The sequence below is a fragment of the Podarcis pityusensis genome (assembly GCF_964106645.2).
Source record: "Podarcis pityusensis genome assembly, chromosome: 13".
NCBI classification, from domain to species: Eukaryota; Metazoa; Chordata; class Lepidosauria; order Squamata; family Lacertidae; genus Podarcis; species Podarcis pityusensis.
In genome coordinates this window covers 2443819-2457075 of record NC_138038.1, presented here as the reverse complement: position 1 = coordinate 2457075, position 13257 = coordinate 2443819, and the positions used below count along the sequence as shown (strand labels likewise).

At 44.3% G+C, this 13257-nt stretch overlaps 1 protein-coding gene across 5 annotated transcripts in view; it reads left to right on the top strand.

The window, feature by feature from the left end:
• The window catches only part of ZPBP (zona pellucida binding protein), a 35790-nt gene that overhangs the window by 18821 nt on the left and 3712 nt on the right, over window positions 1–13257 (top strand). Inside the window, exons 6-8 of one of the 5 annotated variants that reach the window (XR_013978572.1) lie at window positions 224–300; window positions 994–1196; window positions 10964–11142. The exons of 1 other annotated variant lie outside the window; for it this stretch is intronic. Coding sequence is in view for 3 of the 4 variants with exons in the window: in XM_080976993.1 (XP_080833119.1) it covers window positions 224–300; window positions 10987–11164 (255 nt within the window). In the remaining variant the exon portion in view is untranslated. Of the gene's footprint in view, window positions 1–223; window positions 301–993; window positions 1197–10963; window positions 11165–13257 lie in introns of those variants that run through there. 3 more of the 5 variants (XM_080976993.1, XM_080976995.1, XM_080976994.1) reach the window with 3 other exon arrangements.

Below are 13257 nucleotides of genomic sequence, written 5' to 3'. Positions count from 1 at the left end.
TGGTGACCCTTGAATAAGAAATAGGGCTTTTTTAAAAACAATCAAGTGGTATATAAATAAATAAACAACAAAGATTTTTTAACTTCATAAAATTCCTGAGATTTATTAAGAAATGTGGCTTAGAGGTTTTAAATGGATGCAGTTAATGACCTTGGAAAACATGAATGCTTTATGTTGTGCAATGTGTGTTGCTTCCCTTGTAAAGCAGAACATTATTTTACAGTTGCTTCTTTAGATACAGAGAAAGGCAAAAGTGTGTGTCAGAAAAGTGCATGCGACGTCACAAGAAGATTACGAAAGGTAGTGTAGATCCACTTAAAGGAAATAAAAGTCAGCAGAAGTTTACCATTGTTTCTAACTCTTCATCATTTGAAAAGGGATTGGAATGTTTAAAAAGGTAATAATGATGACCCCTGGCTTTGATGACTTCAAAGGGGGATGGGATGCATTCATGGAGGATAGCTTTGTCAACAACTGTTAGCTATGTGGAGCCTCTGGGTTAAAAGGCAGTAGACCTCTGAATACAAGTTTCTGGGAACTGTGGTGTTTAGTCTTTGTGTTCTGTTTATAAGATTTCCCAAGGTACCTAGTCAGGCACTGTAAAAAAACAGGGTGCTGGACTAGATAGATGTTGGTCTGATCCAGCTGTGCTGTTGCATTGTAAGGTTATGAGAAGATGGTTCCAAATTTCCTAATAAGTCCTTGCACCCTCAAAAAATAGTTTTAGAAGCCAGTTGTTGACACACGTTATACAGTAGCATCACACAATGGATTTGAATGCATAATGGAAGCATGTTCATGGAAGGAGGAAGAAATTGCTTGCAGCATGTTGAGTTCTCCATGGCTTTTATTGTGCAATAGTGGGTAAACTGAATGAACTACAAAGCTGAGAGAGGGCAGAATTTGCTTCAATCTGAAAAGACTACAGGATGTCAGATTTTGCTCCAATGAAATGGTGGTTCTGACTGAAATCCTTTGCTTTTTCCCATAAAGGTGAATGACCACCATTCATCCATATGGAGAAATACAAAGCACTGAATAAGAAACAACATAGCAAAAGCTATCCATCACTACAATTTTATCTGGCAGAGGTTCCCCAGCATACAGTCTTTCCACAAATATCCTGCCGGTCATAATGATGGACTTCTCACTATTTAGAATTTGTAGTAATATTACTGGCTATTGCTACTAATGAGGTATTTTTTCATGATATTTTCTAATATTAACTTGAGAGTATTAGAAAAACATTGGAAACCCAGAAGCTGTATCCACATACACAGATTAATTAAGCAAAGAATAAGATAAATTGAACTTATTCTTTGGTCTCTGTGCAGTCACACACAATGGCTATGATCAAAAAGACTCTGACCAGTGGTTTTCCTTCTTACTTAGGGAAAGGCAAAAGTCATCTCTCACATAGTACTTTGCATTTCAAAAAGAGAAATTTGTGAACTTGCAGGTTTTCTGTACTCCAAACAGCAATTCTTATCTTGAAAAGGGCTTCCATCTGCAGATCAGTCTTCCCAATGTGAGCCTACCCATAAGGAACTCTGTATTGAGCACTAGTGGGTGGAAACATATCACTCCTACAGTTATAGCTACATTTTCACGCAGGTGATTAGCGCTGTCTCCCACTGCTGGTTGCCTGTTGTGGGGCTGTGGGTGGAGGGAAGAGATGAGTTGCAGGCGTTGCAAACTGCACCCAGCCCCCACCCTTCATGCGGAATGCAAGAGTGGCACCTACAGCTGTGCATTAGGATCGCTAAACAGGGCCCATGTATAAATAAGCTTCAATTAGGTGCTGGGCTATGAACTAAACTCTTCCTGTAAGCTATGGTTTTCTCAAAAGGTTGCTCTGTGTGTGATCGCACAGAAACGTAGACAAGAATTGTTCAATCCCAGCTATTCAAGACCATCCCCACTTCCTTTGTGTGGAGAAGGTAAATTTGCTGGACTGAGTCCAACTTTACATGATTAACCAAACTGAACACCAGTGCTACATTAAATTATTTTGTTGCCTTGAGTTTTACACGTGTGTGTGTGTGTGTGTGTACGCACGCTACTCATTATCCATGTCAGTCATGGCTAAAAATTTTACTAAGGTTATAGGCTATTTAAGAAATAAAGTAACTTTGTTTAAATGCCCAATTTAAATAACCATATTTAGATATAGATAGTTTTGGTGTAATATATGCAGAGGACAGACTAAAGCTGTGCCTCCATGACCATTTTTATGCTCAAGTTAAATGCAAAAAAGATTCCCCCCCCCCATCACTTACTATCTTCAAAATATCAGTGATACCTCTCAAATGATATCAATATATTCTGGATCTCTTCTGATCAATTGGTGCCCTTGGAATCTTTATGGACAAAATGTGTGAAATGTATATTATGTATTTTAGGCTATTTTTTACGCAAGTAAGATGTTTGGTATTTTTCAGTGGAAACTCAATAAAAATGGCTAAACATTTTGTCATTGTACTTGTAGGCTATTGAGCAAACTGTCTCATTTAGCATTCAGAATGGTACCAACAACCTCTTGTGGCCTATAGACTAGTTCTAATAATGCCTGAATGGGACTTATGGTTTACCATGGAAGAGGGAACGAAAGGAAATTCTTACCGTGAATTTTTATTCCCAGAGACTCCTGGAGGACAGCCTTTATGCTGGGATGGCTCCTCTCCTCTGACTGGACAGGCAGGGTCACATAAAGATCCTTGCTGGGGGAGGAGTCATTCCATGGTCCCCAGACCAGCTGATCAAGCAGGAAAGAACCCCTCCCCATACATTGCCACATTGCAGGTACTTTGCTGTACCCCGCTTTGGTTGGCATCTTTCGTGACGTTCATGTACACCTCAAGTTCAAGAGTTTGGTTGTATCCCCAGCCATGTGTGACTCTCCCAGAGTGGTGGGTGCTGTCCTCCAGGAGTCTCTGGGAATAGAAATTAATGGTAAGAATTTCCTTTCATTCCCCAGAGGCTCCTGGAGGACAGCCTTTATGCTGGGACCACCTGAGCTTCGCTAACTAGAGGCATTATGGCTGCACCACCCTTTGCAGCACCTTCCTCCTGAAGGCTGCGTCAGTGGGTGCTCATTTGTCCAGTTTGTAGTGTCTAGTGCTCTACATGTGTCCAAGGCCTATATACCATATTTTTCCGTGTATAAGACAATGCTTTTTGCTAATGAATGAATGTGTCTTCTTAAACACGGATGGTGAATGCAGAGGGAGGACATGTGATTAATGGCAGCGGCAAGCAGGAGATTGGCAGCGGCAATTGGGCGGGTAATTGGTGGCTGCAGCAAGGCCTGCTGGCGAGTGGCTGTGGCAAGGCGGGCAGGCGATTGATGGCTGCGGCAAGTGGGCAGGTGGGCTGTTTGGCAGCGAGTGGGCAGACAATTGGTGGCTGCGGCGAGGTGTGCAATCAGCAGTGGCGGACAGGTGGGTGAGCGATTGGTGGAAATGACCTCCCTGACCCCAAAAAGCTAAACAACTTAATGTCTTAATTTTGGGTTAAAAATAATAGGGGTCGTCTTATACATAGAGGGTCTTATACATGGAAAAATACTGTGTGTGTGTGTGTGTGTGTGTGTGTGTGTGTGTTTGTAGCAGCTGATTGATTGCAGCCCATTATTATATGCCGTTTCAGGAGCGCCTCATAATTAACACCAATATTCCAAATTAGTGAGGAACTGATCACAGATCATTCCGGAGACAGAGGTTGGTCCATGGCAGGGACACACTTCCCAGGTCGCACCCATTCTGCCTTTCAAGGTGACAGATATGGGCTTAAGTGACACTGCAGGATGCAGTAAACTCCCCAGAACCTCCTGAGGAGCCTTGCCAGGAATTTACCTCATAAATCCTGTCTTTCCCCTGCCCAAACAGCTCCACTGCCCCGGAGGGCAGCAGAGCACGATCATCATAAATTGTGATGTCAGCCGGAAACATCCATGGCCCCATTGAATGCTGTTGATGCCCCCCCCCCCCCCGCCTTGGAATGTGCTGTCAGCCCTCCCAGGGGTGTTTTTCCCACTGTCCGGTCGACACTGAGATGGCTTCCTGGAGCTATCTGGAGATTGAGGAGGTGAAAACTTTACACCCCTGATTATCTCCACACTTGAATGAGACCAATAGGGATTCAGATTTCTAAAGACTGCCTCTTGTGGTACTTGTTGGGATATTGCGACGGAGACGGAGGCATCAGGCAGGCCCCCAGTTGTCTCTGGACGATCACTGGTCTCCCGTGGAACAGCATCAGTCAATTAGCGACACGAGCCTCAGAGACATTTCAAGACGCATGCACACCCTTTCAACAGTGTCTCCACAATGAAAGATTCAGACAGGAGAGCATATTTACAGCTTTATTTAACGTAGTTCAGAACAAAGGAAAAACATGACTGCTTGCCTCCGTGTCCAGGAATTTGAGAATTCCTGGAGAACAGGCGAAGTCCCGGCAGACTGGAGGAGGGCAAATGTTGTCCCTATTTTCAAAAAGGGGAAAAGAGAGGACCCAAATAATTACCGCCCAGTCAGTCTGACATCAATACCAGGGAAGATTCTGGAGCAGATCATTAAGCAAACAGTCTGTGAGCACCTAGAAAGGAATGCTGTGATCACCAATAGTCAGCATGGATTTCTGAAAAATAAGTCATGTCAGACTAACCTGATCTCGTTTTTTGACAGAATTACAAGCCTGGTAGATGAAGGGAACGCAGTGGATGTAGCTTACCTTGATTTCAGCAAGGCATTTGACAAGGTGCCCCATGATATTCTTGTAAAGAAGCTGGTAAAATGTGGTCTTGACTATGCTACCACTCAGTGGATTTGTAACTGGCTGACTGACCGAACCCAAAGGGTGCTCATCAATGGTTCCTCTTCATCCTGGAGAAGAGTTACTAGTGGGGTGCCACAGGGTTCTGTCTTGGGCCCTGTCTTATTCAACATCTTTATCAACGACTTGGATGATGGACTCAAGGGCATCCTGATCAAATTTGCAGATGACACCAAATTGGGAGGGGTGGCTAACACCCCAGAGGACAGGATCACACTTCAAAATGACCTTGACAGATTAGAGAACTGGGCCAAAACAAACAAGATGAATTTTAACAGGGAGAAATGTAAAGTATTGCACTTGGGCAAAAAAAATGAGAGGCACAAATACAAGATGGGTGACACCTGGCTTGAGAGCAGTACATGTGAAAAGGATCTAGGAGTCTTGGTTGACCACAAACTTGACATGAGCCAACAGTGTGACGCGGCAGCTAAAAAAGCCAATGCAATTCTGGGCTGCATCAATAGGAGTATAGCATCCAGATCAAGGGAAGTAATAGTGCCACTGTATTCTGCTCTGGTCAGACCTCACCTGGAGTACTGTGTCCAGTTCTGGGCACCACAGTTCAAGAAGGACACTGACAAACTGGAACGTGTCCAGAGGAGGGCAACCAAAATGGTCAAAGGCCTGGAAACGATGCCTTATGAGGAACGGCTAAGGGAGCTGGGCATGTTTAGCCTGGAGAAGAGGAGGTTAAGGGGTGATATGATAGCCATGTTCAAATATATAAAAGGATGTCACATAGAGGAGGGAGAAAGGTTTTCTGCTGCTCCAGAGATGCAGACACGGAGCAATGGATCCAAACTACAAGAAAGAAGATTCCACCTAAACATTAGGAAGAACTTCCTGACAGTAAGAGCTGTTTGACAGTGGAATTTGCTGCCAAGGAGTGTGGTGGAGTCTCCTTCTTTGGAGGTCTTTAAGCTGAGGCTTGACAACCATATGTCAGGAGTGCTCTGATGGTGTTTCCTGCTTGGCAGGGGGTTGGACTCGATGGCCCTTGTGGTCTCTTCCAACTCTATGATTCTATGATTCTAAAACAGCCAGAGCAAAAGAGAAAGTTCCCAGCAGACAGTGCTGGACATGTGATACACAACAATCATTCTTGACTCTTTTAAGGTGGAACGGAACTATCCTAACAGTACTACCTCTTGTGCCCTGTGGAATAGGGAATTAACCTTAGGAATGAAGGGTCTAGCTGTAAGACCACCTTGTCCTGGTGGAAGATGCATAACTGGGTGTCCGAGGATTGGGCTCCTATCTGAAACTCCTCACTGATGTGATCACAACCAGAAACACCGTCTTTAGGGTTAGTAGACAGGTATCTGTTGTTGCCAGGGGCTCGAAGGGTGAGCCTGTTAAGGCTGTTAGCACCCAGTTCAAATTCTAATAGGGGAGCTATGCACTACTGGTGGGTTTTTCTGGTTCACCCCCTTTAGAAACCTACGGAGCAGAGGGTGGGTGTGAAGACAGAAAACTCCCCTTTGCATCCCAGGATGCCGCTCGGGCTGCTGCTTGCCTCTTCACAGTATTGGTGCTGAACCCTTTATCCAGTCTCACCTGGAGTAACTCTAGGATGTCAAAGACACCCTTAGCTGTAGGTCCTTTTTACTCTGACCATGCCACTCTAGGTAGACCTTCCACATAGAGCTATATGTTCTATAAGTCGAGGCCATGTGTGAAGCCAGAAGTGTTTCTAGGACCCTCCCGGGCTCTTAGTCTTCAAGCAGTTAGGTGGAAAGGCTCTGGGTCGGAATGGAGCAGTCCTTGCCTGAGTACATGTCTCCTGTTTGGTAGTCACCACAGAGCTGGTCTGGAAAGATGCAAGAGTTCTGGGAACCATGGCCTCCTCGACCAGTGTTGGGTGATGAGGATCATCTCTGCTGCTTGATCTTCTGGATCATTCTTGGCAGGAGACTGAATGGTGGGAATGCATATAGGAGACCCATTGGCTGTTCTGTCACCAGTGTCCATGCCCTGTGTTCCCTGAACATTGTAATGTGACATAAACATTGCTGTCTGAGCGTTTTGTCCATGACTGGTTATCCAAAGAGCTGTGCTAGCTGCTGGAATACCTGAGGGTGTGTCAGTCTGTTTCTGATGGTTTGGTGGTTGAGGCAGCCTTTGTTTTCCACCCCAGTGACATGTTTTGCCTTCAGAGAAAGGATGTTCCCTTCTGCCTATTTGACCAGTCTTTTGGCCTCTTCCATCAGATCCCCCCAATAGTTCAAATATGCCTTGGCGGAAATATTGTCTGAATGTATCAGCAAGTGTATCAGCATCCCCTGATCATAGTTCCGAACTGCAGTATTGCCAAGTGTACTTCTCTCAGGGCCAGCCAATTTACGCTCATGTTCACTTCTGGTCTGGATCAAGTTCCCTGAGCTGTGTGGCATTGCATGTGAGCTCCCCAGCCTGATTTGCTGGCGTTGGTGGTTATGACTTTCCATTGGGCATTCTGTAGGCCTACTCCCTTCATTAGTTTGGGGCCAGCTACCATTTCAGTTCTTCACACATAGACTTTGGAATTGCTATCTGCAAATGGTGTGCTGATGTGATGTGGTCCTGAAATGGTAGAAGGATCTGAAGAAGGGGGTGTTTGTGGAAGCATGCCCAATCCACCAATCCTTTGCATGAGACCATCATGCCTTGAAGTTGGGCCAGGAGCATGATCTCTGCCTCTTCTGCCTCTCTTCTCTGTTGGCTTAAAGATCTGAGCTTCTAGATTTGTTCCTCTGTGAGGTGAAGACGGTATTTTTTTTGGAGGCTATCTGTACTCCCAGGTGAATTATGTTTTGTGGGGGATTCAACGAGCTCTTCTCCATGTTTAGCATGAAGCTGTGTCTTCCGAGTGTGTCCAGTGTACTCTCAATATCCCTCTGACATCTGTCTCTTGTCAGGGCCCAGATCAGAATGTTGTATAGGTATGGAGGTAAGCCCCTAATGCCGCCAAGACCTTGCTGAATACTCTTGGCATGGACATGAGGCCAAAAGATAATGCCCGGTATTGCAGAGGTAGATTTCTGTAGCAGAATCTGAGGTGTTTCCTTTAGCTCTTGTGTATGCGGTGTGTGGGTCTGTCTCTGATAGAGCTATGGAGGCCGTCCAGTCCTCCCACTCTATCGCCTCTGAAATGGAGTTCAGTGTCTCCATCTTGAAGTGTTCATACTGGATGTGCTTGTTGAGCCATTTGAGATCTAGGATCTTCGGCACCAGAAAAAAATTGAAGACACCCCCACCTCTCTCCCTACATAGGACGTGCTTGATTGCTTGTACATTCATTAGGTGTTCTTTTGCTTTCATGTATGCCTTGTGCTTCTCTGCTTTCTGGGAGCAAGAGTTGCCCACAAACTTCTCTCTTCTTGAAAACTGCAAAGGGTATCCTGAGGAAATCATACAGCTGATCCATCAGTCCAGTGTTGTCCTTGCTCACTTGTGGGCAAAGTGTAGGAGTCTGCATCCTATAGGGGGCTCCATTATTTGTTGCATGGTGTCACTGAGCATTGCCCCCTTTCTTGGCTTGCTGAGGCACTGCTCCCCCTGCCTGATCGTGTCTTGGAGTGCCTGATCTGTCCCAATGTGAGCGGAAGGAGTTAGAACTCCACTTCCCTTTCCCTTGGCAGTGCTTTCTGTTTTGCCCCTGGTCTCCACCAAGACCTTCCCCAGGGCGCCCCCCAATAACTTGCCAACTCCAAAGGGTGAATTGCCAAGCCTTTCTTGGGAACCGGGATTGGCATCACAAATGCGTAGATACAGATACTGCCTCATGATTGTCCTGGCTGCCGTAACTCTGGCTGACATCTGCATGGCATCCCTGGAGGTGTTGGCTTGGAATGTAGATGCTATCAAAATCTAGCCTTTAATCTGCTTTATTATGTCCTCCTCAGAAGTTGATCTGTCCAAAGCATGGTCACTCTGGTCATCTCTGAACTCTGATAGGAGTGTCCCATTCTGAGTCACATTTGTAGAAAATAATTTGGGAGAGGTAGCACCAAGATGTGTGGCTGGCTGTCTGGGAAGGCATTCTTAGCTCCGCCTCCTCAGGTGCTGGTCCCCCCCGTCTCCTTCAGCTTCTCTTTGGGTAGTTCCAAAATCCTCTTCGCCTTGGCTACCATGGATCAAAAGTATTCTGAGGTGAAAAGCCTACCCTTGGGTAGGGAGTGACTTTGATCTCCTCCTCTGAAAGCTCTCCCTCCTCCTCTGAGGTATGATCCAGATCATCTGATGAGACCAAGCCTGATGCATTAGCCATCCACCTGCTATTCAAGCTGCTTTTTACTATGGCTTTGTCACTGCATGACCTGCAGTTTATCTGCCTAGGCTGCTTGTTCCTGTGCGGCCTTCTTCCGGTACTGGGACTGAGGATGAGAGGGACTCCCTTGATACTGAGCAGGTTGGTGATAGTAATGGTGAAAGAGATGAGTATGGGCTCAAAGGAGATGCCCTCTGTTGCCTCCTTCTTGAGCTATGGGTTTTCCTTGTGCCCTTTCTTCCCCGTCCCCTTCTCTCCTGCTGGTTTGGGGTGGGAATTAGTTGGGGAGGGGTGGTGAGTTTGCCTGTGCTGGAGTGGAGGTTTGGGTAGCTGATGCCAGTTGAGCCACTACTATCCCCTGAGCCCCCTGCGTCATTATTCCTCTTACCCAGGATATGAATCTAGGAAGCTTCTCCCCTGGCCATGTGGATGCTGCCCCATTGGGTCCTAGGGAACATTCCCCTTCTGATGGCTGTGTCAGTGGTGCCTGGTACCTGTTTGAGTGGCCTTGGTAGCAGCTGGATCCTGTCTCCTGCTCTCCACTGCTATATCCACCAGCCTCCTCTGAGAGGGCACCCTCTGATGGTGGAGATTGGGTGCTGGGCAATGCCTCTTACCCTGTTCTCTGGCCCGTGGTGAGGAGGGAAGTGCATTGAGTTGGGTCCTTGTGGGCAAGGTAGGCCCAAGATGGTGCCTGCAGCTGTGTTAGCCAATAAGGCGATGGACATGGGCCACACTGCTCTCCAGCCCCTTGCTAGCCTCCAGATCTGCAGTTGGCTTGCAGGCGGAAGAAGACTCTCAGGTTAAAAAGCAGTCCTTTGGTTTTGTCAATGATAGAGACTACGGCGCAGGCTAAACATGCACACGGGAGCTCCCTGTGCTAAACAAAACAGCTGAGAGGTGGGAAACACATTTTCAGTGGAGCTGGTGTGCGTCTCTCCTGATCGCTCTGTCCTACTTTGCTCAGTCCCTCTTGACCCAGAACGCTTCTGCTACTCAGAGAGAGGTAGAGCTCTCCCTTGCTCTTGCAGGCAGTCTGAGGCATGGAAAAGGGGAGCGTTCCAAAATTCCCCTGAGTCTGCTCTAGTGCCATCTCTGCGGCATTGAATCGAGGCAGGTGGAAAAGGGAAGCTAAAGGAACAAAGCCTTGGAGGAGCAGGAGGACTGTAAAAGTAAATTAAATTCAGTAGAATCCAAAGAAAACCCTCCAAAAGGAAAAATAAGTAACTCCATAGAAAGGCAAAATTAAATCCAAGCAAAGAAGAAATGAAGTTTTTAGGGTCACTGAATTTGTTCAGCACTGGAGAAAAAAAACCCACCTGCCCATCTCGAAAGGCAGGGACAGTCTGGGGACCGTGGGATGACTCCTCCCCCAGCAAGGATCTTCATGAGACCCTGCCTGCCTGTCCAGACAGAGGAGAGGAGTCGTCCCAGCGTAAAGGCTGTCCTCCAGGAGCCTCTGTGGAATCATGAGTGCACAAGGGTGGACAGGAATGGAGGAGCCTTGGACTTGTTTATGCAATGTCAAACTGTAGAGCTACCCATAACTAAAATCAATATTGCTTCAGTTAGTCATATAACACATTTATTTTTCCATGTGTGAAATTAATACATAAAAACAGGAAGGATAAATTTCAAATAAAATTTAGTTACAGTTAGAAGGTTGTTTATTGCTGCCCCTTGTGTGATTCAGAGGAAGACTGAAACCACTGTAACTTTACCTTTAACAAATTATGTATTATTTCAGACTATAGGAATCCATTGCACTGAATATGATAACTTGCCAGAATATCCGTACTGTACAGAATATCAATGTATTCTGTATTCTTATCTAGTTAGATAAGAAAAGTATTGCTTTTTATTTTCTCCCTCCCCAAGAAAACCATTTCTGTTTACTTCAGGCAAAAGACCTAATAGAGAAATTTTTTAGCCAGCAAGTTGAAGTTCTTGGGAAACGGACAGCACCGCTGCCTGAGATCTACTATATTGAAGGCACTCTGCAAATGGTGTGGGTTAATCGTTGTACTCCAGGTTATGGAATAAATCCTCTACTACATCCAGATTGTCCTAACTGTTGTGGTAGGTAGAAAGTATAACAATCTCACAGGTTATAAATCTTAATTTTTAAGAAATACTTTTTATTTCAATGGAATTAGCAATTGTCCTTTCATCATTTCAGGTAATTTAGTTCATGGGCATATGCTGGAGGTATTGAAAAATACTAATTAATTGCAAATATATGTTAATTACTAATTGGTTAATATGGTGCATTAGAATGTTAATAGCCACTTAAGATGTGCCCGCAATTGCTGGTCTGTCTACAAAGTACATACAAATACATGGAATAAATACACGAATGAGTGTGCAAACTTCAACCTCAAGTGAGATGTATAGATGTAGCCGTTTAACTTGCTACATTCATACCCTTTTGAGTAGTGTTAGAATGATGCTTGATGCTGAAGAGATTGCCTGTCTCTGCCAAGGGATCTTGCATTATGCAAAATTCATTGTAACTGAATGCAAGTTTGGCTAGGAGACCTAAAATAAACCATTGTGCTGATAGATGGTATTTGAAGTGCAAATTTTAAAATACAGCAGTGATTGTGTTGTGCTTATTTTATTTTATTGTATTTTTTTTTAAGCCTTGATATAAGGCTATGAATTATGTCATCAGTATTGTGGTGAATTCCATCAGAATCTGCCCTTGAGTGTCTCATGTCTGCGGTATGGGTGCATTTCTGTCACATTTTAGCCAGTATAGACAGACTTTTAGGCTGAAGGTACAGTCATCCAGATCTAAGTCTGTGGACTGAAGCATGATCTTTTATTATGAAAGAGCCTTTGAAATATGCTTCCAGAGTAGTATAATTTCACAGGGAAAAGCGAGATTATTTCAAAGGGGAACATATGTTTAACTACCAAGTTCAGCTATTTGTCTATCTAGCTCAGTGTTGTTTGCACCCCAAGAGCTCTGCAGGGTTTCATGCAAGAGTCTTTTCTAGCCCTACCTGGATATACCAAGGTTTGAATCTGGGACCTTTTGCATGCAAAGCATATGTCTTGCCACTGAGCTAGGACTCTGTATAATATAGTGTATAATGTATTTGCTATAAATCAAATAGAAAATGTCACTTAGAACAATTTAACATGTTCAGTGCACTAAAATATTTGTAAGGTGTGAAACGGCACAATAGGCCATAAAATAAATCAAGTAGAATATACTTGTCGGGTTGAAACAGCACCATGGAAGCTGATGTCCCCTAAAGACAACTTAGGTGTAGTTTATTTATTGTGTAGATAAATGCTATTTACTTTATCAGCAGTGATCTAAATAAGTGCCAGATCACCCATTCAAGTTCCCCTTGCTTGCCTTCTAAGAGACAGAAATTATGCTGTGTTCAAAAATGCAAGTCCTTGCAGATCTAGATCTTTCTCCCATTGATTTTGCTTAAGAATCTTACGAAATCTTATGTGAACTCTTGGGGCCAGTTAGGAAATAACAATCTTGGCTTAATAAATGAAGTTCATGAAGCAGAGAGTGATCATTGTACCTTTGTGCTCCTTCTTGCATTGCAGTTAAACCCCTTTCCCGTATTAATGTAAGTAGAAATTAACAAACCCTAGAAGTCTTCAATTCTAGCCTGTGAAGAAACCACAATACTAGTTCTTGGCTTTATTTAAGCTGAGTCTTATGTCTGAAACAACCCTTGCTATTAAGGAGTAGAGAGTAGAAGTTAATCTTACTGGTTGATGTAATGCTAAGTTTGCTCTGACATATTAAAAGATTATTTCCTCCATTAAAAAACAACTTGAAATTATATAAGACTATGAGTTATGTCATCAGTATTGTATTACTGAACTGTATTACTTCCATTTGGATCTGTCCTTGAGTGTATTACAGTGGTACCTCTGTTTAAGAACAGTCCGGTTTAAGAATGATTTCCGCAAAACCGGAAATAGTGTCTTGGTTTGAGAACTTTACCTCGGTCTAAGAACAGAATCCGAACAGTGGAAGGGCACCGGCGGGAAGCCTCATCAGGGAAAGAATGGTTAAGAATGGTTGTGGTTTAAGAACAGACTTCCTGAATAGATTAAGTTCGTAAACCGAGGTACCACTGTACTAGATTCCTAGTGTATGCTTTGGTGTGTTATTCTAAAGTATTGCAACTTTA